Genomic DNA, 27,308 nt, shown 5'->3' on the forward strand with positions numbered 1-27,308 from the left:
GCTTTTTGCGCAGTGATAGATCGCCTATTTTCCACCGCATGTTCAGCCCCAGAATTAAACGGGGTTTGGGGGATTTGGAGTGGTTAATCAGAGTTTGATTCAAGTAAAGCACGCTTTGTGCAGCTTGCACGATTTGTGGATAATGGCATCATTGATGTCTCATTTCTCAGCACCGGCAGATGGTGTGTAATCCCCTGTCTGTCTGTTGGACTGGGCTCTGGGTTCTGGACGGTTCTGGAACACCGTCTGATGGTTCTGTCAGCCTGAGAGACTGCCCGCGGGTCACGCAGCCAGCTCCGTTTGGATCCCACGGGCTCGCCACCATGCATCGCGGAGCAATTGTATTGCCTTAATTTTTAAAGTGCTCCCATAAGTGACCTCGCACGTTTTTTTAAACAGCTTCTTGTAATCGTAATTTTTGAGCAGTGCTCAAACCACTGGGGACCCCCGCGCCGTACACTACAATACAGGACAGAGCACAGTAGATTACAGTAACTATAACAATAAATGCTCAGGTCACACAGGTGTGATTTTTCCCCCCCTTTCAGGTAATCTAAGATTAGGTTTCCTTTTTGGTTCCCCTTAAACACTACACACTTCAGTGAGGGGGGTCCTCCAGGGGCCTATCCTTTTTTTAACGATAGATAATTATAGTCCTGTACAATAAATTATACTGCTATCGCACGCCGCGACACTCACAGGGTTCCTAACTCTTGCTAATTATGAAATATGCTCTGGGGGAACAATGTTACATACAGGACAAATTATTATGACTGTATTTGCAAGGCAACTTTTTGCCCCTGCATACATTCAAACACACACAATACCTTGTTTTTTTTTTTGTTTTTTTTAGAAATGCCATTCATTAAAACACGCTGGTTCTTTGCGTGGAAAACATGGCCATGTCTGCAAATAACACAACATTATCTTAACCCATTCTGGGCGGGAACCCCTTTTGGTGTTTGTTGCATTATGTTATACTTTAGCTGTTGAAAAATAGCAGATCTACAAGCTCATAGCTTGAGCTTGTAGGTCTGCTATTTCTTTTTTAATCGTGAAAATGCGTCACAAATCTTTGAAAATATATTATTTCAGAGCGAACGTTTTTAACTCAAATCATTGCTTCTGGGGGGGGGGGGGGTCCCTGGAACAACATATTTTCAGATGGGGGTCGGCGGCTAAATACATATAATTCTAGGGGTCTTTGACATTAAATAGTTTGAGAACCACTGACACAGAAACATGAGGTTTTTCAGAAAACTGTCAGGATTTGTAGAATCGTCGTCAGGTCTAAAAGGGTTAATGGAAGGGGAGTTCTGCTATGGAAAAGTGCCCTTGGTGTTCCAGCAGGAGCCTTGAGCTAAATGAATAATTGATACAATATCCATGAATGGGTATAATTAGGACATTTCATTCGCTGGATTAGTTTCACATGGTTCGGCCTAAAATTGCAATCATTGAATTTAATATTTAATAACCGTAATAGGAGGAAATTACAGTGGGGCTTTTTGAAAATAGATTTTAGAGCCGCGTAATTACGGAGGATTCTCCTTGTTGCAAGATGGAAAACACGACTCGATAATCAACAGGATTGCGTCAAGAGAATATCGTGAAATTGCTAAATGATGCCCAGCTGTATCTACATTTTTAAACATATAAATCATGGCTTGTTTAATCAACGTAATTGGCTAAATCGGAAGACAAAACCGTTCAAAAATAAACAAAGAAATATTTCCATACAAGCTCATTCAGTAAAACAAATATATAATGCAATCTACATTTCCAAATCTGTTTGCGAACGCAGTGAGCACTAACTATGAGACCCTGCTGATCATGTCTGTGTGTGTGTGTGTCTGTGTGTGTGTCTGTCCCGCTGTGACACCACCCGCCCGCCACCAGAGGGTGCAGCTGTAGCACACACACACACACAGGGCGCAGCTGTAGCACACACACACACACACACACACACACAACCACACACACACACGAGCTGCGTTCGCTTCCCGCGTTTGCGCGTCTTACTTGTACTATTCAGTCAATGGGGAAAAAAATGAACCTGCAATGCATCCAATAGTTATTGTTTTAATCACAAGCTTGTTAATGTAGTGTGTTTTTGAGTGGTGCAACCACTCCAAGGAACAGCAATGTCGCTATGTCCCTAATTGTTTAGAGTACCAACAGGGGGCACTGTTGTACCACTGACTTCAATTTACAATTACAATTTACAATTTAGGAATTTAGCAGACGCTCTTAATCCAGAGCGACTTACATTTAAGCAAGAACAAAAGCATGGGAATACATCACATAAAAGCATTTATTTACTTCAGACCGGTCTGATTTTTGTTAATCATTGCTATAGACTAGAGTATTTGTTCACTAAGAGTTACGTCTCTCCCCATCTCTTTTAGTAGTGTTTTCATGTGGGCTGCCAATTTCATCCAATCTGGAGAGAGAACCAATTTATCTGATCCAAAGTATTGTGTTCCTGTACCACTTTTGTCTGAGTTCTCTCTCTGAAATTAGGTTTCTTCCCTGAAAAGGCTTTTTCTGCTTACTAATACTAACGACATGTAAAGGTGAAGGCTAGCAATCTCTTTATAGAGAGACAGTTTTCTGAAAAACCTATGTTTCTATGTCAGTGGTTCTCAAACATTTCCATGTCAAGGACCCCAAAAATTATAGGCCTATGTAATTGGCCACCGACCCCCCATCTGAAAATAAAAGCAAAGATTTGATTTAAAAACGTTCACCCTGAAAGGTAAAGGTAAACACTTCAAACTTCCTGGGCACGTAGAGTAAGTTGCTGTACACATACTGACGCGATGGCGTCATGGTGGCGTTGACCAATCAAGAGATAACGTTCATGTTACAACCATGAAGCGTTACAATCGTGGCGGCTCTCCCCTACATACAGTACACCGCATAACGAAAACAACAACTTTAAAATACCACTCGTGTGTACAGTACAATGCTACCAGAACCGCTGACAGTTGGGTTGGACCTGAGAGGCGAGGATGAGTCATCCATAGACCACGTCGACCATGACCTTTTCAGAACCTATCGTCACAATGTCCCCAGTGTGGTGAGCGGCTCAATACCACAGAGCCACGCACGGCATGTATACGGACATGGAAAGGACATGACACAAAGCATTACAGTGTAATGTACTGTACGTGGATCTATTTTGGAAATTATTACTATTTCAGTAAGCCACAGTTCTAAGTGGTGTCTTTCCAGTGGTCACGGTTACGCAGAACAAATCCCTGCAGTGTTAACTCATTTAGGCCTGACGTCGAAAAAAGAAAAAAAAGTCTTCTAAATTCTGACGGTTTTCTGAAATACCTCATGTTTCTGTATCAGTGGTGCTCAATATGTCATGTCAAGGACGCCGGAAATGAACTGTATATGGCCGCCGACCCCCATCTGGAAATATGTTGTTCCAGGAACCTCCCCAGAAGCAAATATTTTAGTTAAAAATGTTAGCACTGAAAGAATATATATTAAAGGTTTTGAGCCGCATTTTCACAATTAAAAAAAATAGCAGACCTACAAGTTCATAGCGCGGCACTCGGTGCCGCGCTATGAGCTTGTAGATCTGCTATTTTTCAACAGCTAAAGCATAACATGCTTAAAACACCAAAAGGGGTTAAATCAGAGATTGTGTAAAGGGAAGTAGGAATTAAACCAGTGGTTCATTTTGTACCGTCTTAAATTGATTAATTCATGAATTACTTACACAATTAAATACACTGTACCTAAACCATGACATCTAATTGAGACATTGGATTTACAGTATTACCTGCAGGTCTACCGAAAGGATATGCACTAGAAAGTGATTTCATATTTCATAATATAATGATGTGATTGTGTTCAGTACAATGACGGATTCTTCCAGACGCCAGCGTCACAACTGTCTTTGTTTTCCACAGGGTCCAACTGGTCTGGAAGGCCCAGTGGGCCATAAAGGTTCTGCAGGACTGAAGGTAAGGAAACGGTCACCATGTAGCAGTTAGCACGACGCACACGTTGCCCCTCCTCTCGTTGTATTGGGCTGTATTGACGGTAATATAATGGCGCCTATAAAGGGGATATAGCTGGCTCCCTGCGGTCATTTCAAATGAACAGCAGGGTGCGCTGAAAGTGTTCAGAATCATTATTGCAAACGCAGTGATTGCGAATGAGACCCTGCAGATCATGTCTGTGTGTGTGTGTGTGTGTGTGTCTGTCTGTCTGTCTGTCTGTCCCGCTGTGACACCACCCGCCCGCCACCAGAGGGCGCAGCTGTAGCACACACACACACACACACACACACACAAACAACCACACACACATAACTAAAAAGAAAAAGAAAGTACGTAATTTATTCTAATTGTTGTTATTGCAATTTACGAGCTGCGTTCGCTTCCCGCGTTTGCGCGTCTTACTTGTTTACATTTAGTGGGGCGACAAAACATTTGAATAGCTTTACGCAAGTCTATAATAAGTATGGCAACCATTCTTTGTTATGAGTAGAGTTGTTCGGATCCGATCACGTGATCGGAAATCGGGGCCGATCATTTCATTTTCAAATGATCGGCTAAAAGAAAGTGATCGGGACATCCCTAGTAATACTATTATATCCATATATCATGATATTAGACTGGATGTTGTCTGTGATTTTGGATATTGTACTATTGTGATATGTGTTCTATAAAAATATAAATATCGGACCTGGAAAAATCTGTACCGGCACCACTAGTTTTGGTCTAGTTTTAGTCGACTAAATATCATAGGATTTTAGTCGACTACATCTACAGTTGATTTAGTCGACTAAAATGTATTTATTTGGGCCTTGATGCCATCGTAATGACTGTTTTTAGAACTTTTTACACTTGCTGAAAATAGCCGATCTACCGATCTAGTGGATCTCTTGTCCACTAGTCCCTTCCTAACATTTTAGTCTAGTTTTTATTTGTTGACGAAATTGTCAGTATATTTAGTCATAGTTTCAGTCATCATGGCTTAGTTTTCATTTAGTTTTGATGTAGTTTTTGTCAGTGAAAATAGGTAGTCGACGAAAACAACCCATCCTTGACATGTGTGTTTCCAACGTGACCCTCACAGGGGCCCGACGGACCGCCAGGAAAACTGGGCTTCCCTGGAGAAATGGTATGGAGCTTTTTGTGCACCATTTATGACACTAAATAATAGTGTTGATCTAATTACACATATTGTTTTCCTCAGATGTGTTGTTGACTCTGTTTTGTAAGTTGTTCCTGCCTGTGTTGTTCTGCTCAAGGGAAGGATCGGAGAGCCTGGTGAAGCAGGGCCCAAGGGGTTTCCAGTAAGTGATTGGGCTATCAGAGACAGAGAGGTCTCTTTTAGGTCAGTTTTAATTTCGGGGTGGACACATTTTGGGGGAATAGACGTTGTAGCAAAAGGATAAGATTGACTTTTGTTTTGATGAATTGAACAAGTTGGACCCTCTTGTAAACAAGTGTAATGCTTAATTGGGTCGTCCACTCTTAATTGGGTCGTCCACTCACAGTTAACAGTCTTTGTATTGAGTTTGTGCTTGAAATGTACTGTAATTCTGCAAACTGTTAATACATATTTCAGTCAATCAAAACTTGTGTGGCGAACAATTGTTCTTCTAGTGGGTGTTCTTCTAGCACTTCAGAACCTTTTGTAATGAACAGTACCAGAGTATTTTTTGTTTTGTAATGAACAGTACTGTGTATTTTTAAGGACTGCTCTTATTTCCAGGGTGTCCAAGGACCTTCAGGGCCTCCAGGGGCCAAAGGAATCGCAGGAGAGCTGGTGAGTAATATATGGCTACATACTGTAGGTAGTGCTGAGTAATATATGGTCAGTATCATAGTCAGTATCATGTTAGTATCATGGTCAGTATCATAGTCAGTATCATGTTAGTATCATGGTCAGTATCATAGTCAGTATCATGGTCAGTGTCATTCAAATCAAAGTTCAAGTCGGATATTGGTTATATCGGTTTTGGATATTTTTGCCCAGCCCTATTTGCACGACAGTTGCTCATTTTGGCTGCCATTTTTAGAATCCCCCCAATAAGAGACTGCAGTATGTGAATTATTCTCTTCTTTCTCTGCATCCTTGCTGCAGACATTTAAAAAAATAAATAGAGTTTTCTTTGTACTGGTGGGTGGCAGCAGGTCTCAGAGGCTGAATCCAGGGAACAAATGGAAACTACAAGGTTACTTTAAAAGGATAGTTCAGATTTTTTTAACTTAAGTTGTATGAAATACTTGCCATTAATATAGTGGTTGCAACTGTATTAATTGATTGCCAGAGTCCCGTGGTGGGAGTTCTGCTCTGGTTTTGGTGAAATATCAAGTAGTTCCGGTCATTTTGTGGGGGGCACTGGGGGCCACGCAGTAAAAGTAAATTAATCCACAAAACTAACGTGATTTGTATCTAAAATATTAGTGCAACTTTCGTTCTTTTTTTACCTTTCTATCACACAGAACTATGTTTTTTGTGTCCATATCACTACGCCCAAAAAATAGTTCCATGTGATAGAGGGGTCAAAGTTGAAAAGTTGAACAAATTACGTTAGTTTTGTGGATTAATTTACTTTTACTGCGTGGCCCCAGTACACCCCACAAAATGACCGGAACTACTTAATATTCACTAAAACCAGAGCAGAACTCCCACCATGGGACTCGGGCAATCAATTAATACAGTTGCAACCACTATAATAATGGCAAGTATTTCATACAACTTAAGTTAAAAAAATCTGAACTATCCCTTTAATGATATGGAGCTATCTAGCACCTGCTGTATAGCTTTTTTTCCTTTTGTTTACCTCATTTTTCTTGGATATGATCGGTCTTAATTTACTGACTGGAAAGTGGAAAGCCGTCCCCTGGTGGTCAGACAAGCCGGAAGGCACCTAATCTGCTTTTTCTCACTCTTGCCCAAGTCTTTGGACTCAAAGAGAAGAGTCTTTTTGATTTATACCACCCCTTTACCCGAGAGACAGCTTTGTTGTAGCCCGACTGTGTCTCTGTAACAGCAGGCCTGTTTCCATCGCTCACAGAAGCTTTTTGGCAGACTATTCTGAGGGAGTCTGCCCCGGGGCTGAGGGAGTCTGCCCCTGGGCCTGCATAGCTCTCAGCCATCTCTTGATCGACGTAGCTCCACAGACCCACACTGTTTCTTGCCCTTCCACATTGTTCCCTCCTTGAGTGCTATTTACAAAGACACCGGTTGGGGATTTTGAAACTGCTTTTTGACTGTGTTCCTCTTCCCAGGGACCAGTTGGGCCACCTGGTACCATGGGACCGCTAGGAGAGATGGGCTTGCAGGTGAGTGTGTTGACTGCCATCACAAATCTGTTCCAATCACTGCAATATGACCGAAGTTGTGCTAAAAGTGAATGATTTACGGAGTCTCTGGGGGTGAACAATAGAGTTATATATAAAAACGCTGTACGCCTCACAGCTAGGAAGGTCCTGTGTTCGATTCCCGCTGCGGACGCTGTGGGCGCTGGGCTGGGGGCGTGTTCTCTTCTCCGCGTCATCAGTGCCCATACCTGAGGCGGGGTTGGCGAAAGGGCCTTTCTGTGTGGAGTTTGCATGTTCTCCCTGTGTCCCCTAGGGTAGGTACCCTCACATGTTCTTCCCGTGTCTCCTAGGGTAGGTACCCTCACATGTTCTCCCTGTGTCCCCTAGGGTAGGTACCCTCACATGTTCTCCCCGTGTCCCCTAGGGTAGGTACCCTCACATGGTCTCCCCGTGTCCCCTAGGGTAGGTACCCTCACATGTTCTCCCCCGTGTCCCCTAGGGTAGGTACCCTCACATGTTCTCCCCGTGTCCCCTAGGGTAGGTACCCTCACATGTTCTCCCCGTGTCCCCTAGGGTAGGTACCCTCACATGTTCTCCCCGTGTCCCCTAGGGTAGGTACCCTCACATGTTCTCCCCCGTGTCCCCTAGGGTAGGTACCCTCACATGTTCTCCCCGTGTCCCCTAGGGTAGGTACCCTCACATGTTCTCCCCGTGTCCCCTAGGGTAGGTACCCTCACATGTTCTCCCTGTGTCCCCTAGGATAGGTACCCTCACATGTTCTCCCCGTGTCCCCTAGGGTAGGTACCCTCACATGTTCTCCCCGTGTCCCCTAGGGTAGGTACCCTCACATGTTCTCCCCGTGTCCCCTAGGGTAGGTACCCTCACATGTTCTCCCCGTGTCCCCTAGGGTAGGTACCCTCACATGTTCTCCCCGTGTCCCCTAGGGTAGGTACCCTCACATGTTCTCCCTGTGTCCCCTAGGGTAGGTACCCTCACATGTTCTCCCCGTGTCCCCTAGGATAGGTACCCTCACATGTTCTCCCCGTGTCCCCTAGGGTAGGTACAATGTACATCTGAACTGTGGTCATTGTATTGTGACAGGGTCCACCGGGGAAGGTGGGGGAGTGGGGACTGCCCGGCCAGCGTGGTGAGAAGGTAACATTCTGTCATTTCTGTTCTTTCAACAACAACAACAGTGTTGATTTCGTCGACTAAATACTATGACAAAAAAATGTTTGTCGACTACATTTTTTTACTGACGAAAACTAAATGGAAACTAAATTAAAACTAAGCTATGATGATGACTAGTGGACAAGAGATTCAGTATAAGTAATTTTTCACTTGGTTGCATGCTGAAAATAGCCAATCTACAAGCTCACACTGCGTCGCTGAGCTTGTAGGTCGGCTACTTTCAGCAAGTGTAAAATCAGTCATTATGTCGGCATCTAAACTCTTATGATATTTAGTCGACTAAAACTAAACTAACACTTAACCATTCCAGGTGACTAAAATGTGACTAAAACTAAATTAAATTTATTCAAGAGACTATGACACAATTTTGAGGTATTTCTTTTTTACTTTACTTAGAGGCAAATATTGTACTTTTTTCTTCACTACATTTATTTGAAAACTTTGAGTTACTAGTCACTTCGTAGATTTTGGTCATTATCACAAAACATACATTAACCATTTGAAAATAGCCTTGTCAAAAACGCTCACGATGAGTCGCGATGCGGCACATTGTGAGCTTGTAGATCTGCTGTTTTTCTTTGTGTTGTTAAGCCTCAGTGGCTTTACCGTGTCATTTCTCCGGCTGACCACTAGGGGCCCAGCGGTCCTCCTGGGAACGGCGGCGAGCAGGGCCTGACAGGCCAGAGGGCAAGTATCCCACAATTCACCTCTTCTGCACGCACCTGTTAACGAGGGCCGTAAGTCATGTTCTTCTGTTGAATAATATCTTTATATTCTGATAGGAGTCACAGGGTGTTTGTTCAGTCTCCATCATACAGGTATAACTCCCTGCGTGAGTGTAAAATTAAGCAATGGTAATATTGCAATTCTACAACAGTTACCCTTAAAACAGTTTAAGAGCCAAAAACGTCAAGACGTCTAATTGCCAATTATGTACCGGATGCCACGGACGACAAGACGTATTTTTTTTAAATATATTCTCTCTTTTTTTTTTTATCCATATTTTGAAAATTCCTCTAATCTGGTGTACAGGTGATGACATGCTCATTACATGCATAATAGAATTACAAATTATGTCTTTCTTTATAATGGGAGAATTGGCACTCAAAGCCTAAACTGGTGACCACCAGGTGGCGCTGAAAGTTAAAAGTAATGGTTAGGTGGTGAACGGTGCTGGTTTAACCCACGGCTAGAAGGCTGTTTCAACCAATCGGATTGCTTCCTCGAAACGGCCTGTGGTAGAATCCCAGATGATATCTAGTCTCATATCACAATATTGATACATATTGCCCAGCCCTTTGTGTTCACGTCCACAACTCTGTTCCTCATTGTGCAAAAACATACAGTATAGCTGCCCTCATAATAAGTCTGACAGTCATTTGTATGCAAGACAAAAGCAGAGGAGATCCAGTGGAAGATGAGAGTGTGCTACAGAACCATTCACTCCATCTCTATGTTCTGTGTCTGCTCATCCAAATTAGAATAATATAATAATAATAATAATTTCCACAGCTTGTGGCCAAAGGATCGTGAAGCTGAATTCCATACAAGCCATAGAGCGGCCAAGCATGTTCCCCCCCTTCCTTCAAAACAAGATTTAACAGGCTTGCAGTATAGCATCATCTTCATCCCCTCTCCCCGGGGGGCAAAGTGGAGCTTCTGTCATGTCTACTATCTTATTAATATTATTATTATTTTAGACAAGTTCAAACGTTTTCATTACAAGGGAAATAAGTGCCATCCGGCGATAATCATCGTAGTCTCGGTGCCTTTCTGCTGTTTCAAAGAGAAAGATATTAAAATGTCATTCAGTTTGGGAGCACAGCCTTCCATCCCTATCAACCCTGTCTTGGAACTTATTTGAACTCCTCTGCCTATTCAATTCAGTGCCAGTCCGTATCAAAAGTAGTTTTTAGGTTTTTTTAGTTTAGTTTAGTTTAGTTTAGTTTATTTGATCATCTTTCACTTTCAAGTACACATTTTACTGGGTTATTTATTTGATGCCAGTGGTGAAGCTCTAAACTGAATTTTGTTGTTTCATGCAAGCAATGACAATAAAGATCGATCTATCTATCTACAACAATAAATGGAAACTGTTACATCCATCCATCCATCCATCCATCCATCCATCCATTCATCCATAACATTTTACATGATCAAAGGTAATAGGCAGAAGCTGAAAGCGTATACATACATGCCTATCCTACTTACAACAAAACATACAGTACTCAGTTATCGGATTCACAATACATAAGTCAAAGACGAGAAATCAATCCTTATACAGGATTGATTTGTAGGTATATGGATTGCAAATGCTCTCTCTCTCTGTCTCTGTCTCTCTCTCTCTCTCTCTCTCTCTCTCTCTCTCTCTCTCTCTCTCTCTCTCTCTCTCTCTCTCTCTCTCTCTCTCTCCTGGTCGTCCTCAGACGAGCCCTCCATCGGCGTTTCCACTCATCTCTGTTCTCCATACATCTGGCCAGATCCTTTGTGCTTTAATTCCGCACATGCAAAACGCGGCATCGCTGCAACGATGATTGATGTTGCGTTGGCAACGTTTGCTTCAGGGTGGATGATATAATAAACGGATGATTTTTGGCCAATATAAATCAAAGGCAGTCTAACCAGCGGGTGCTTACATGTAATCCCCACTGTACTCTGCCCGTCTTATGGCTGTCCTGATTCAGCCTCCATAGTAGAGCCCAAAGCCTTATGGATTTACAGATTACAGTCTGAGTTCTCTCCGTTCTGTTAGCCAAGGTTTCAGTCACCATGCACTGCACTTTGTAAACTAGGGTATTCACTTCTAGTCATTTTTACTAGTTGACTAGTTTCCATTTAGCCTTTCTAACATATATCTATGGCTGAAACAACCACAGCAGGACAACAGGGAATCATTAAAACATATAAAACAAAAGGGCGACGGGTTGCTGCTTACATGTGCAGTGTTCTGGAAGTAATAAACTATTCATTATCACAAGATTTCAACTGTGCCAATCCGCCATTTGGCAGGTTTCGCTTCCACATTGGAATGCAAAAAAAAAACCACATTTAAACTTGTATGTCTGTGAGTTAATGTACATTGTCCATGCTGTAACCTCCAGTGTTCTGGTTGTTGCCTTAATGTACATTGTTGATGTTGTAACCTTCAGTGTTCTGGTTCTGTGTGTTGGTTCTGTGTCCTACAGGGCGAGCCAGGCATCGATGGGGAAGCGGGCCAAAGCGGACCCGATGGATCAAAGGTGGGAGGAGTTCACTCTGTGTCATTCGAAGGCCTTTACTTGGCACATTTTCAAAGTACATTTTACATCAGTGTTGATTCCGTCGACTAATACTATGACAATTTTTGAGTGGTGCAACCACTCCTACAACCAGCAATGTCCGTGTACACCTATGTATGTGTTCACCTATGTATGTGTTCACCTATGTATGTATGTGTTCACCTATGTGTTCACCTATGTATGTGTTCACCTATGTATGTATGTGTTCACCTATGTGTTCACCTATGTATGTGTTCACCTATGTATGAGCACCAGTATGCGTACCAGTAGGGGCGCTGTTGTGCCATGCAGAAACAGAGAGAGAGAGAGAGTGCTGACTGTTGCCTGCTAATGAGAGAGAGAGAGAGAGAGAGAGAGAGAGAGGAGGGGGGGGGGGGGGGGGGAGAGAGAGGGGAGTTGCACCACTCGGTTCACACAGGTGTGATTTATTTTCGTCGACTACCTTTTTTTCACTGCAGAGAACTAAATGGAAACTAAATGAAAACAAAGCTATGATGACCAAAACTAAGACTACATATATTGACAATCTCGTCAACCAATATTTAGACAATTTCGTCAAACAAATAGACAAACTAGACTAAAATGTTAGGAAGGGACTGTCTATTGGACAAGAGATCCAGTACAATTCACTTGGTTGCATGCTGAAAATAGCCGATCTATAAGCTCACAATGTGTCAGTCTTCCACCATTACCATTCATTAGGACGGCATCGAGGCCCGCCAAAAGCGTCTGATATTTAGTGTTCTATACGTGTGTTCTCAGGGGGAGAAGGTATGATATTTAGTGTTCTATACGTGTGTTCTCAGGGGGAGAAGGTATGATATTTAGTGTTCTATACGTGTGTTCTCAGGGGGAGAAGGTATGATATTTAGTGTTCTATACGTGTGTTCTCAGGGGGAGAAGGTATGATATTTAGTGTTCTATACATGTGTTCTCAGGGGGAGAAGGTATGATATTTAGTGTTCTTTACGTGTGTTCTCAGGGGGAGAAGGTATGATATTTAGTGTTCTTTACGTGTGTTCTCAGGGGGAGAAGGTATGATATTTAGTGTTCTTTACGTGTGTTCTCAGGGGGAGAAGGTATGATATTTAGTGTTCTTTACGTGTGTTCTCAGGGGGAGAAGGTATGATATTTAGTGTTCTATACGTGTGTTCTCAGGGGGAGAAGGTATGATATTTAGTGTTCTATACATGTGTTCTCAGGGGGAGAAGGTATGATATTTAGTGTTCTTTACGTGTGTTCTCAGGGGGAGAAGGTATGATATTTAGTGTTCTATACGTGTGTTCTCAGGGGGGGAAGGTATGATATTTAGTGTTCTATACATGTGTTCTCAGGGGGAGAAGGTATGATATTTAGTGTTCTATACATGTGTTCTCAGGGGGAGAAGGTATGATATTTAGTGTTCTATACGTGTGTTCTCAGGGGGAGAAGGTATGATATTTAGTGTTCTATACGTGTGTTCTCAGGGGGAGAAGGTATGATATTTAGTGTTCTATACGTGTGTTCTCAGGGGGAGAAGGTATGATATTTAGTGTTCTATACGTGTGTTCTCAGGGGGAGAAGGTATGATATTTAGTGTTCTATACGTGTGTTCTCAGGGGGAGAAGGTATGATATTTAGTGTTCTATACATGTGTTCTCAGGGGGAGAAGGTATGATATTTAGTGTTCTATACGTGTGTTCTCAGGGGGAGAAGGTATGATATTTAGTGTTCTATACGTGTGTTCTCAGGGGGAGAAGGTATGATATTTAGTGTTCTATACGTGTGTTCTCAGGGGGAGAAGGTATGATATTTAGTGTTCTATACGTGTGTTCTCAGGGGGAGAAGGCGGAGTCTGGCCCAGATGGACCTCCAGGGGACCGGGGAACCGTTGGACTGAAGGGACAGGAAGGTTCTGTTGGGCTGTCTGGACTAGTGGGAGTGAGGGTGAGTGTTCTGTTGGGCTGTCTGGACTAGTGGGAGTGAGGGTGAGTGTTCTGTTGGACTGACTGGACTAGTGGGAGTGAGGGTGAGTGTTCTGTTGGACTGACTGGACTAGTGGGAGTGAGGGTGAGTGTTCTGTTGGACTGACTGGACTAGTGGGAGTGAGGGTGAGTGTTCTGTTGGACTGACTGGACTAGTGGGAGTGAGGGTGAGTGTTCCGTTCATCACCTCGAAATGGACCACCAGCAGGGGTGGAAAAAATACTCACTTAATATCTCACTTAACCCGTTTAGGCCTGACAGTTTTCTGAAATACATTATACAGTACATACAATGTTTCTGTATCAGTGGTGCTCAGTATTTCATGTCAAGGACCCCTATAATTATATGTATTTGGCCACCGACCCCCATCTGAAAATATGAAGTTCCAGGGGGGAGTTCCTTCCTGGACTACAATTCCCATAATACTTTAGTGCACTGCTCCTCCTTGTGGATAGGGGGAGGGGCTGTCTTACTGAGACAACATGTAGTCCAAGGACTGTCTAAAGAGGACGAGACGTGAAGACCGTACGGGCGATGCGATGGTGCTCCATGGAAGGAAAGAAACATGCGCAGTGGGCTTTATGCAGCCAACACTTCCTCCTTCAGCTTCCTTGGTCTCAACTGCGCATGTTTCTTTCCTTCCATGGAGCACCATGTGAGCAACATGGCGTCGCCCGTACGGTCTTCGCGTCTCGTCCTCTTTAGACAGTCCTTGATGTAGTCCAGGAAGTAAGTAGCCTGGGCACCATTTCATTTCGGTATATGATCCGGGAGGGAGTGGATGATATCGTTACGTCATGTTGTAGTATTGTTTTGTAGTCGCCAGACAGGAACAACAGGCGACGGCAACTTCCTTTTCCCTCTCAATAAAAGCTACAGGCTACGAGAGCTTTTATTGAGAGGGAGAAGGAAGTTGCCGCCGCCTGTTGTTCCTGTCTGGCGACTACAAAACAATACTACAACATGACGTAACGATATCATCCTGATGACTACAAAACAATACTACAACATGACGTAACGATATCATCCTGATGACTACAAAACAATACTACAACATGACGTAACGATATCATCCTGATGACTACAAAACAATACTACAACATGACGTAACGATATCATCCGCTCCCGCCCGGATCATACAGACTTTTGAAACAGAGACCAGGCTTTCCTCCGAGGCGGTGGAAAGCCTGGTGAGGCCAGATTAGGAAGTAAGTGAGTCTAGTGTCCATGACATCAGAGACACTGTGCTCACTGCTAAAATCTAAAATATCTAAAACTACATATTTACACACATAAAGACCCTCAGGAAAGTGTTCTAAAGCTTCTAAATTTGCAAAAAGAAAAAAAGTGTCCCTTTAAGTACCTCTTTGTATTCATCACTTAACACGTGCCATCTCCCTTTTTGTCCACCATGCAGGGTCAAGAAGGCAAGCCTGGAAAAATTGGCGAGAGAGGAAAAGCAGGAGAAAAGGTTTGTCAGACCACCCGCCGACTGACTGGGAGAATACATCTTTCATTTAGCCGTGTGTGTCTCTGGGTGTCAGGACTCAGGAGGCTTTAATGGCTGCCTGCTGTCGCGCTAATTAAGTGCCTGAGTGACCCGCTAAAAAAGCGTGACATTGGAGAGTGCCTCTTCAAAAGGTGCTCTTCAAATAACCATATTTAACCTATTTTCTATTAACCCATTTTGGGCGGGATAACTCCTCTTTGGTGTTTCAAGCATTTTCTGTTCTACTTTAGCTATTGAAAAATAGCAGATCTACAAGCTCATAGCGCGCCACCGAGTGGTTGTAGGTCTGCTATTTTTTGAAAAGTCGTGAAAATGTTTGGCGCAAGTCTTTGAATATATATTTCAGAGCGAACATTTTTAACTAAAATATTGGCTTCTGAGGGGTCCCTGGAACTACATATTTTGAGATGGGGGTCCGTGGCCCAATAGAGATAATTCTGGGTGTCCTTGACATGAAAAAGGTTGAGGACCACTGACATAGAAACATGGGTTTTTCAGAAAACAATTAGGATTTAGAAGCCTTTTTGTTTATCGACCTCAATCCAGAATGGGTTAAGCTCAAAGAGGCTTCCTTGGCATGGGAAATCAAAAATAAAGTCTGCACACTGTGGCTTAAAGAGCTCCCCGTCAAAGTTTTAATAGTTTAAAGTTTCAACTAAAACAGTGTTTTTGTTTTTGAGTGGTGCAAGCCACTCCCTTACGGACTTATGTGTGTGGGTGGCTGGCTGGGTGCGTCTTAGCATGAAAACATAAGTTCACTCTGTATATCCATGGACATACATGCCATTACAAAACATGGGCTACATGGAAGAAATATATATATATATATATATATATATATATATACACACACACACACACACACACACACGCTAAGTAGAGATTGTGTTCTCATCACTTCTTTCCAGGGAACCAAAGGTCACCAAGGTCACCTAGGCGAGACCGGGCCAGTGGGCGAACAGGGAGAGGCGGGGTTTGTCGGACCGAAGGCAGCGAGAGGACCCATTGGACCACTGGTAACGAGGGGGGGGGGGGGGGGCAAGGACGCAGCTTGTTATTGGCTGTTGGCCGAATGTGTGTTTTGGTAACTAATTAAGTAACTAAGTACATGTACTTAAAGTACTGTACAATTTAAGTACTTGAGTATTTCCAATTTCCAACACATTAACTTCTACTCCACTACATCTCAGAGGCAAATATACTTTTACTCCACTACAATTATTTAACCCATTGTGGGCGGGAACCCCTTTTGGTGTTTTAAGCATTATGTTATACTTTAGCTATAGAAAAATAGCAGATCTACAAGCTCGTAGCGCACCACCGAGTGGCGCGCTACGAGCTTGTAGGTCTGCTATTTTTGAAAAATCTTGAAAATGCGGCACAAATATTTGAAAATTGAACATATATTCTTTCAGAATACTTTTTATTTTATTTCGACGTCGGGCCTAAAGGGGTTAAAAACGTTAGTTACTAGTTACTTTTTAGATTTTGATATTATTACCAAACATACGGTACAATAATCACTCAGCCCTATATATACATTTAGGCCATTTGAAAATAGCAGATCTACAATGTTCAATAGATTTCTAGTTGCTAGTACATTTGAAAACTTGATTCTGCAGTGTGTGCTTTCTACTGGTACTTCAAGTGCATTTTGACGACAACACTTTTGTACTTTTACTCAAAGCACATTTAGAATTCTGAACTTGTACTTGTATAATGGAGCACTTCTACATTGAAGTATTGCTACTTGTTGTGAGTGCTTTTTCCACCTGTGGCGTTTTCCCAGGGCGCTCCGGGGAGCATGGGCCAACACGGAGAGCCAGGCATCGCAGGATATGAGGTAAGACGTTACTCTAATCTGGTTGAGCAACCAGATAGCGTGCATGTGTCTATGAACGACAATTGTTTAAACCCTTAACAGTTTGACTGCGGAATTAATTACATCGCAATGCCACGGTCACTGCCTGGATATAGTGGGCGACTGTGGCTCAGGAGGTAGAGCAGGTCGCCCAATGATCCCTGGGTCAGCGGTTCGAATCTCGGCTCCTACATGTGGAAGTGTCCTTGGGCAAGACACTGAACCCTACATTGCCTCCAATGAGTCGGTCGGTGTGAGCTCGCCACCGTCAGTGTGTGAATGTGGGAAGTGAGGATGCTGGCGTTGACTGTTCGCCGCTTCACCTCCCAATGTATGAATGAATGAACCGTTGTAAAGAGCTTTGAGCACTTGGAAAAGCGCTATAAAAATGCAATTCATTATTAGTGCATTTCTCCAAAGTGCATTCACACGCTCACACACCGATGGCAGAGGAAACCATGCACGGAGTCAACCTGCTCACTGGTTGCAGTTAGGGAGTTCCGTGTCTTGCTCAAGGACACTTCGACACTAACCCAGCAGGGGGAGCCAAAGTCGTACGATTAGTCAAACACAGTGTTACCGCAGTGTTCTCCGCATTTGACCCATCTCTTGGAGCGGTGAGCCGCAGCGTGCGCCACATTCAGAATCATTAGTTGAATTGACCCCCCAATCCAACCCATTGATGCTGAGTGTCAAGCAGGGAGGCATTGGGTCCCATTTTTACAGTCTTTGGTATGACCCGGCCGGGGATCGAACCCCTGACCTCCCAGTTTCAGGGTGGACACTCTAACCACAAGGCCACTGTCTCAAACCGGGAACTATCCAATTCCTAAGTGGCCACTTGGCTCTACTCCACTGCCAGGGCGGCGGTGGCTCAGGGGTAGAGTGGCCGGATGGTAACCACAAGGTTGCCAGTTCGAACCCTGTGGGCTCCCCCAGAGTTAGTGTCGAAGTGTCCTTGAGCAAGACTCTGAACCCCTAATTGCTCCCGATGTGCTGGTTGGTGCCTTGCATGGCTTCCGCCTCAATCGGTGTATGAATGCGTGTATGAATGGGTTAATGTAATGCACAATCTATGTAAAGCGCCTTGGATAAAGGCGCTGTATAAATGCACCATTTACCATTTGCCAACCCCCCCTCCCCCCTATACTGCCATATATTTTACTTGTATTATAATGATGAGTTGCAATATTTCAATATTTCCTCCACGTCTATTAATTTGTCACAGGGTCACATTGGACAACAGGGCCCTCTCGGCACTCCTGGACCCAGAGGTGAAAAGGTATACGTTCTACTTTTCCACATTAATTTGCCTAAAAAAACTTTTCTCCAATTTAATGGGTTGTGTCTAGAGGTGACAAATGGTGCCTGCCAAGCGCCGGTAATGACGGCATTAGTTAACGTTGTAAAAGTGTCCTGCAGTGCGCTGCATTTTGGTCAGGCTAATTTATACTAGTACGTTGCCTGCCATAAAGAACAGGTCTACAACGTGTAGATTTGGCAAGTGACACCCTCGCACCATGTAGCATGCATTAACCCATTTTGAACGGGAACCCCTTTTGGTGTTAGCATTATGTTGTGCTTTAGCTATTGAAAAATAGCAGATCTACAAGCTCATACGAGCTACGAGCTTGTAGGTCTGCTATTTTTGAAAAATCGAAGAACGACTGACATAGAAACATAGCTTTTTCAGAAAACTGTCAGGATGTAGAAGACATTTTTAGAATCTGATCTCAGGTCAAAAATGGGTTAAGTTGTACACATCCAATTAATTAATATCGCTCGCTGTCTCTCTCTCTCTCTCTCTCTCTCTCTCTCTCTCTCTCTCTCTCTCTCTCTCTCTCTCTCTCTCTCTCTCTCTCTCTCTCTCTGGCAGCACTTCTAATTATTCTTAAAGATGTCCTTGATTTGTTGTATCACTGGTGTGGATGCAGCTCATTAATTAACGCGCTAGAAGAACTGCCCAAATCCCTTGTAATTATTCACCAGCACCTGGACTGTCCTTGATTAGGAGTGCATTTGGGAACTGAATATTTGTCACACATTTTTTTTGTTTGTTTTCAAACATCGCCAAACTAACGGGTTTATTCGCTGTAAAAAAAGATAATTTAGTATGATGACTCCACCAGAACCACATATGGGGTTGGGGGTGTTGGGGATGTTAGGGCGGTCTCTTCTTATTTTTTTTATAATTATTAAACCTTTATTTAACCAGTAAAAACTGAGTGCTAGAAACAGAGTGCTGCAGTGCTACGTTACTTATCCTACTGTATGTAGACCTGAGATGAGAACTGATTCTACAAATGTCTTCTAAATCATGACCGTTTTCAGAAAAAACATGTTTCTATATCAGTGGTTCTCAAACTATTTAATGTCAAGGACCCCCAGAATGCCGCCGACCCCTATCTGAAAATATGTTGTTCCAGGGACCCCCCAAAAGCAAAAATAGCAGATCTACAAGCTCGTAGCGCGGCACTCGGTCGTGCACCAAAAATAAATGATCTACAAACTCACAAGGCAATGCTCTGCGACGCATTTGACCTTAAACTGCTGCTTTGCAGACATGTAAACGAGCGCTCCCCCCGGTAGGTACACTGACCTGCAGTCAACACCATAATAACTGTTCTCATCTGTATGAGGATCCTACGGGCCACACCACACAGTCAACACCATAATAACTGTTCTCATCTGTATGAGGATCCTACGGGCCACACCACACCACACAGTCAACACCATAATAACTGTTCTCATCTGTATGAGGATCCTACGGGCCACACCACACAGTCAACACCATAATAACTGTTCTCATCTGTATGAGGATCCTACGGGCCACACCACACAGTCAACACCATAATAACTGTTCTCATCTGTATGAGGATCCTACGCACCACACCACACAGTCAACACCATAATAACTGTTCTCATCTGTATGAGGATCCTACGGGCCACACCACACAGTCAACACCATAATAACTGTTCTCATCTGTATGAAGATCCTACGGGCCACACCACACCGTCAACACCATAATAACTGTTCTCATCTGTATGAGGATCCTACGGGCCACACCACACAGTCAACACCATAATAACTGTTCTCATCTGTATGAAGATCCTACGGGCCACACCACACAGTCAACACCATAATAACTGTTCTCATCTGTATGAGGATCCTACGGGCCACACCACACCACACAGTCAACACCATAATAACTGTTCTCATCTGCATGAGGATCCTACGGGCTACACCACACCACACAGTCAACACCATAATAACTGTTCTCATCTGTATGAGGATCCTACGGGCCACACCACACCACACAGTCAACACCATACTAACTGTTCTCATCTGCATGAGGATCCTACGGGCCACACCACACCACACAGTCAACACCATAATAACTGTTCTCATCTGCATGAGGATCCTACGGGCCGTGCAGAGGCTACACAGAATGCCTTCCTGTACCTCAACAGGATTCTAGATCTTCCAAATGTTGTTCTGCACTTGGTTTCTGGTTTCTCTAAAGTCCTAGATAAAGATCGGTAAATGTAGATCGATAAACCAGTGGGATAATTAATTTAGCACGCACTTAAAATGTGTCATGATGGTTTCTTTCTTGTCACAAAATAAAGGTTTACTGGCAGGCTATTCATTAAGGTATTTCACATTCAGATTGATATCACAGTCATAACACCATGTGAGAAGACGTTGAAAAACAGGATTTCCTGTAACGATTTGATCGGCGGCCAAATCCAACTGAGCCAGTTGTGACTCAAACCCATTGTTCTGTATTATGTTGTTATTGGTTTCCTTCGGCATAATGGTTGCCATGCGGGGCGATGAAAATATACTCTAATGTGTTGTTTATTGGGTGCTGTTATAAGTGTTATAAGTCAAACAATGTTCCTTTTTATTTAGAATAATGTCATTGTGAGTCAATAAGCCACATGTATGATGATTTCCCAGTCAGATAGGGACTGCAGGCGGTGTGCGTGCGTGCGTGCATGTGTGCTTCTAACCCATTTTGGGCGGAAACCCCTTTTTCGTGTTAGCATCATGTTACGCTTTAGCTATTTAAAAATAGCATATCTACAAGCTCATAGCGAGCTTGTAGGTCTGCTATTTTTGAAAAATAGCAGACTGACATAGAAACACAGCTTTTTCAGAAAACTGTCAGGATGTAGAAGACATTTTTAGAATCTGAAGTCAGAATGGGCTAAACAAACCCATTTCAGGTCCTAAATAGTACTGTATCTTAGAGGATGATTCCAATAGATTCTCATTGACTTAATTGTGGTGTTGTTTTCAGGGTGACCAGGGGGAGGACTGCAGAGTGGAAGGGCCAGCAGGTCCCCAAGGTGACAGAGTGAGTTGTTCACATGGTCTTCTGATCTGTCCCCCAAGGTGACAGAGTGAGTTGTTCACATGGTTCTGATCTGTCCCCAAGGTGACAGAGTGAGTTGTTCACATTGTTCTGATCTGTCCCCAAGGTGACAGAGTGAGTTGTTCACATGGTTCTGATCTGTCCCCAAGGTGACAGAGTGAGTTGTTCACATGGTTCTGATCTGTCCCCCAAGGTGACAGAGTGAGTTGTTCACATGGTTCTGATCTGTCCCAAAGGTGACAGAGTGAGTTGTTCACATGGTTCTGATCTGTCCCCAAGGTGACAGAGTGAGTTGTTCACATGGTTCTGATCTGTCCCCACAAGGTGACAGAGTGAGTTGTTCACATGGTTCTGATCTGTCCCCACAATGTGACAGAGTGAGTTGTTCACATGGTTCTGATCTGTCCCAAAGGTGACAGAGTGAGTTGTTCACATGGTTCTGATCTGTCCCCAAGGTGACAGAGTGAGTTGTTCACATGGTTCTGATCTGTCCCCCCAAGGTGACAGAGTGAGTTGTTCACATGGTTCTGATCTGTCCCAAAGGTGACAGAGTGAGTTGTTCACATGGTTCTGATCTGTCCCCAAGGTGACAGAGTGAGTTGTTCACATGGTTCTGATCTGTCCCCAAGGTGACAGAGTGAGTTGTTCACATGGTTCTGATTTGGTTCTGATTTGTCAGACAAATCAGAACAAATTTTGTCTCCCAATCTCCAGCCGTAGTCTGAAAACCCACCTCTTCAGACTCCACCATGGCACCGTAGCACTTGCCCTAGCCCCTTAGATAGCACTTTATGTAGACTTAAATGATAAATTACTCAGCAACAACATAAATGATAATGATCATTGGCAATGAGGGTAATGTGAATAGGGATAATAACAACAATTATAATGTGTAATCTAACGGTTATGTAATGCTATCTCTACGGTGACGGGGGGGGGGGGGGGGGGGTTTGGTGTAGGGTGGAATTCTCGTTAATGTAATGAGTATTACGATTCATGTTCTGTTGTAAGTAGGATAGGCATTTATAAGCTTTTAGCTTCTGCCTACTCCTTTTGATCATCTTCATGTTTCGGTTTTGTTTTGTTTTCATAATGGCTTACATTCATTGTCTTTAAATATTGTATTTGAAACTGAAGGATGATCAAATAAACTAAACTAAACTTAGATAGTATTTTAGACAGACTTATAGCTCCTTACGTAGACAGCACTAGAATTGCATTTCATGTAGTCATAGCACTTTATAGTGCAGTATATTGTATGATATATAATATAGTATGTATAGCTGACATAGATACTCCACTGTTACATTCTTAGTTTATACATGATTCATGATAACTATACTTTTTATATATGTGATGTATGCCATGCTTTTGTTTTTGCTTAAATGTAAGTCGCTCTGGATCAAGAGCGTCTGCTAAATGCCTAAATTGTAAATTGTCCCCGGCTGCGTCTGCCACTTTGATAGATCTATTTTTGCTTCTTCTGTCTCGTTTTTCTCTCTCTCTCTCTCTCTCTCCTTGGCTTCAACGTGTGGTTCTGGTTCTGGTTCTGGTCTAAACCCAGGGCCCGCACGGAGACCGCGGAGACAGAGGAGAGCCAGGTGACCCTGGATACATTGTGAGTTCTACAAGGACCCCCTAATCGACGCTTATTAGCACACAGACCCCCATTTAACCCATTTTGACCTGAGATCAGATTCTAAAAATGTCTTCTACATCCTGACAGTTTTCTGAAAAAGCTATGTTTCTATGTCAGTCGTTCTTCGATTTTTCAAAAAAATAGCAGACCTACAAGCCACTCAGTTGTGCGCTATGAGCTTGTAGATCTGCTATTTTTCAATAGCTAAAGCATGACAAAATGCTAACATCAAAAGGGGTTCCCGCCTAAAATGAGTTAAAAACATTGTGCCACGGACCCCCATAAGAGAACATGTTTTACGGCACTATAGCAGTGATTCTCAACCCGTTTAATTGTAAGGACCCCCCAGTTTGACATGCATTAAGTCTACGGACCCCCCATTTAATGACATTTCTATAACTCTGGGACACCAATTTATATTGTAATATCAATGTTAATTTAGCTATGAGAGTTAGTGTCCATTTGGTTCCATTTGTACACTCTCATGAGTTAGAGACCCATATAAGGGTCCATTTGGTTCTATTTGTACACTCTCATGAGTTACAGACCCATATAAGGGTCCATTTGGTTCCATTTGTACACTCTCTTGAGTTACAGACCCATATAAGGGTCCATTTGGTTCTATTTGTACACTCTCTTGAGTTACAGACCCATATAAGGGTCCATTTGGTTCCATTTGTACACTCTCTTGAGTTAGAGACCCATATAAGGGTCCATTTGGTTCCATTTGTACACTCTCATGAGTTACAGACCCATATAAGGGTCCATTTGGTTCTATTTGTACACTCTCATGAGTTACAGACCCATATAAGGGTCCATTTGGTTCTATTTGTACACTCTCATGAGTTACAGACCCATATAAGGGTCCATTTGGTTCCATTTGTACACTCTCTTGAGTTACAGACCCATATAAGGGTCCATTTGGTTCCATTTGTACACTCTCTTGAGTTACAGACCCATATAAGGGTCCATTTGGTTCTATTTGTACACTCTCATGAGTTACAGACCCATATAAGGGTCCATTTGGTTCCATTTGTACACTCTCTTAAGTTACAGACCCATATAAGGGTCCATTTGGTTCCATTTGTACACTCTCTTGAGTTACAGACCCATATAAGGGTCCATTTGGTTCCATTTGTACACTCTCGAGTTAGAGACCCATATAAGGGTCCATTTGGTTCCAAACTATCATTACCTGGGGGCGAATTTTTCCCGAACGAAAACTAATTGGAAACTAAATTAAATCTAAGCTATGACGACTAAAACTAAGACTACATATATTGACGATCCCGTCAACAAATAAAAACTAGACAAAAAATGTTAGGAAGGGACTATAGTGGACAAGAGATCCAGTCATTTTACACTTGGTTGCATGCTGAAAATAGCCAATCTGCAAGCTCACAATGCGTCGCGCTGTGCCACATTGTGAGCTTGTGGATCGGTTATTTTCAGCAAATCTAGAACAAGCCATTTCGACGACATCGAGGCCCGCCAAAATTAATTTTAGTCTACTAAATCTACTGTAGATTTAGTCGATTAAAATCATATGATATTTAGTCGACTAAGATTGCATTCACACCTGCATTGATGATCCACACTCTGCTGTGCTTTGAAGTGAATGCAACATACTCTGGGCTGTATTTTGCGTGTCTTAAGTACCAGGGCTTATTCCCTAACTTGAGTAAACTAAAGACCTGGAGGCGTGGTCAATGCTCTTTGGCCACTCAGAATAGCCAAATGGCATTGATCACGCCTCCAGGTCTTTAGTTTACTCAAGTTAGGGAATAAGACCTGGTACTTAAGACACGCAAAATACAGCCCTAAGACTAAAACTAAAATCTAAACCAACACTGGGTGCCTGTGCTGTTTCTCAGGGCCAGGATGGAGTCGACGGAGAGAGAGGTGAAGCAGGCGCGCCAGGACTTCCTGTGAGTCAGTGCCTTTCAAACCTTTTCCATGTCAAGGTAGTAGCCATGTGGTGTCACAACTCCAAACTTAAAGGAGCATTCAGTGATTTGGATGATTTGGAACCCCCCCGGTCTGCCCCGGTAACAAGATGTGCACATGCACGCATTACAGTGGGGGGGAAGTGCAACAGGCCAACAGCACGCACACCAAGGCCCGCCTCTGCTCGATCATGATTGGCGGAAGGCCCCTCTCATCCTGATTGGATGAAGGCTGGGCCACCTAGCCAAAAACAAAACCTATGATTTATTTTTAACCGGGGGACAGGGAGGAACTCCTTATATGGTCAGCACACTCTTTAGTAGGGGAGGATTATCACAACAAAACAAAACAAGAAGTGATATTTGAATTAAGTGAAATCACTAAATATACCTTTTAAAAACACGTCTGGCCACTCTGGGGTCATCCAAATGTCTACTCTAGCTTTTGTGAGCAGCTCAGATAGATTCTTTTTTCACTTGATTCAATACTGAGATATTTTGGTATTAATTTCCCGTTTCCTTTTGTTTAATAAAAAAAGGTAAATAAATCAAATTAATGAAAAAGTAATTTGAAACACAGACAGCCCTCTCGGGGCGTCGGAAGGACAGTATCATTCACCAGAACCAGGGACGTCTGTTTTCAATTAGTATAATTAGAATAACTGATCAAATGAATATCAAATATCTAAACTTTGAATAAAGTTCATTTTAAACAGCCTGACATTAGAATGACTTAGACAAAGTCATACGATTTGTCACACACGTCACCGCAGTGAAATCTGTTCTCCGCATTTGACCCATCTCTTGGAGTGGTGAGCCGCAGCCAAGGTCGCGAATACAAGCGGCCAAAATGAGTTTTCTCTGACGGGTGGCTGGCATCTCCCTTAGAGATCAGGGTGAGAAGTTCAGTCACACGAGAGAGACTCGGAGTAGAACCGCTGCTCCTTCGCCTGGAAAGGAGCCAGCTGAGGTGGTTCGGGCATCTGGTTAGGATGCCTCTCGGGCGTCTCCCTAAGGAGACGCTCGAGAGGCACGTCCCACTGGGAGGCGACACCGGGACAGACCAATGCGGAGAGGGAAGTCTGGAGCTCTCTGGTGGAGCTGTTGCCCCCGCGAACAGACTACTGATAAGCGGTTAAAGATGGATGCATGGATGGAACTGCCACCATTCATTTCAACAGCCGATTTACTCGGAAATGAAAAATAACGGGAAGTGTAAAAACGCTATGTAACGTGTCCCGTAAATGTATTCACCCAAAACACAAACACAATTTGTAACCGGCGATCACAGCATTTATAGATCACAGCATTTATAGTTATGAGCTGCAAATCAAGCTAGTTTTGATCAAAAGCGCAGCCTGTAAAAATAATCTGAGTTAAATGGATTCTACTAAATCCGTTCCCATATAGACATCATATTAAGCTGTTTACTTAATTGAACAGCAACTGGAGTGATAAAGACACGTGCAAAACTGAGTTATGAAACATAACCAATAAATATTAAACAGATATATCTGTGACGAGCGCCATAGGAGCAAAAGGCGGCAAAAGAAGATCCCGGGCGGCAAATGAGTTAACGAACGGAGAGTGATAGCACACACTGTCTGTCGCCAGAAATGGTGGAACATCGGAGTCAAATATGTGGTCAAATCACTGTTCCAGCGCTGTGTAGACAGACTAGACCGACGTGTTCAGAGATCAGAGCTCTTTCTACGTCGTCCCGGTTCTCCATACATCCGGCCAGTTCGTTGGTGCTTTGCCCTCCTGCATCGTTCTTGAGTACATCCACGTATGTTAGCGTGGGACGTCCTTGTGATCGATGCCCGTGTGTTGGTTCCCATGAGCACCAGTTTGCTGGCTGGCAGCTCTTGGTGCCTTTGGCAGTGTCTCTGCTAGTCTCATTCTCCTGGCTGCTATGTTCTGGCTCACCCTTAGTTGGGAATCCCTCGTACATGCAACTGCATTTAGTGTAAAACACTAAATGGTGTATGCTGTGTATGCTGCCTGCTTTAACTGTTCATTTATTAATTTGTATTTGTATTTGACAGTGTAGATACCTGCTGCTGTCAGAACAATTACAAAAACAAACAATCATGACTATCATTTCAGGGACATCCTGGACCGAAGGCACATACAGGACCCAAAGGATCCAAAGGTGAACAAGTAAGGGCAACAATAATAGTACATTTTATTTGCGTCCGCCTAGTTCAGGTCATACGGAATGTTTTGATGCTGC

General features: G+C 43.2%; 1 protein-coding gene across 1 annotated transcript in view; it reads left to right on the forward strand.

Annotated features, from left to right (window-relative positions):
* Positions 1–27,308, forward strand: part of LOC310871801 (uncharacterized protein) — a gene marked incomplete at its 5' end in the record, with an annotated part of 153,098 nt that overhangs the window by 103,633 nt on the left and 22,157 nt on the right. The window contains 17 exons of the mRNA XM_083783436.1: positions 3,930–3,983; positions 5,104–5,148; positions 5,279–5,323; positions 5,746–5,799; positions 7,269–7,322; positions 8,403–8,456; positions 9,126–9,179; positions 11,678–11,731; positions 13,589–13,696; positions 15,152–15,205; positions 16,153–16,260; positions 17,034–17,087; positions 18,334–18,387; positions 21,413–21,469; positions 23,052–23,105; positions 25,001–25,054; positions 27,182–27,235. Of these exons, the coding sequence (XP_083639562.1) occupies positions 3,930–3,983; positions 5,104–5,148; positions 5,279–5,323; positions 5,746–5,799; positions 7,269–7,322; positions 8,403–8,456; positions 9,126–9,179; positions 11,678–11,731; positions 13,589–13,696; positions 15,152–15,205; positions 16,153–16,260; positions 17,034–17,087; positions 18,334–18,387; positions 21,413–21,469; positions 23,052–23,105; positions 25,001–25,054; positions 27,182–27,235 (1,011 nt within the window). The remainder of the gene's footprint in view (positions 1–3,929; positions 3,984–5,103; positions 5,149–5,278; positions 5,324–5,745; positions 5,800–7,268; positions 7,323–8,402; positions 8,457–9,125; positions 9,180–11,677; positions 11,732–13,588; positions 13,697–15,151; positions 15,206–16,152; positions 16,261–17,033; positions 17,088–18,333; positions 18,388–21,412; positions 21,470–23,051; positions 23,106–25,000; positions 25,055–27,181; positions 27,236–27,308) is intronic.

The sequence above is a fragment of the Protomyctophum parallelum genome (genome assembly GCF_964188405.1).
Source record: "Protomyctophum parallelum genome assembly, chromosome: 15".
Lineage (NCBI taxonomy): Eukaryota > Metazoa > Chordata > Actinopteri > Myctophiformes > Myctophidae > Protomyctophum > Protomyctophum parallelum.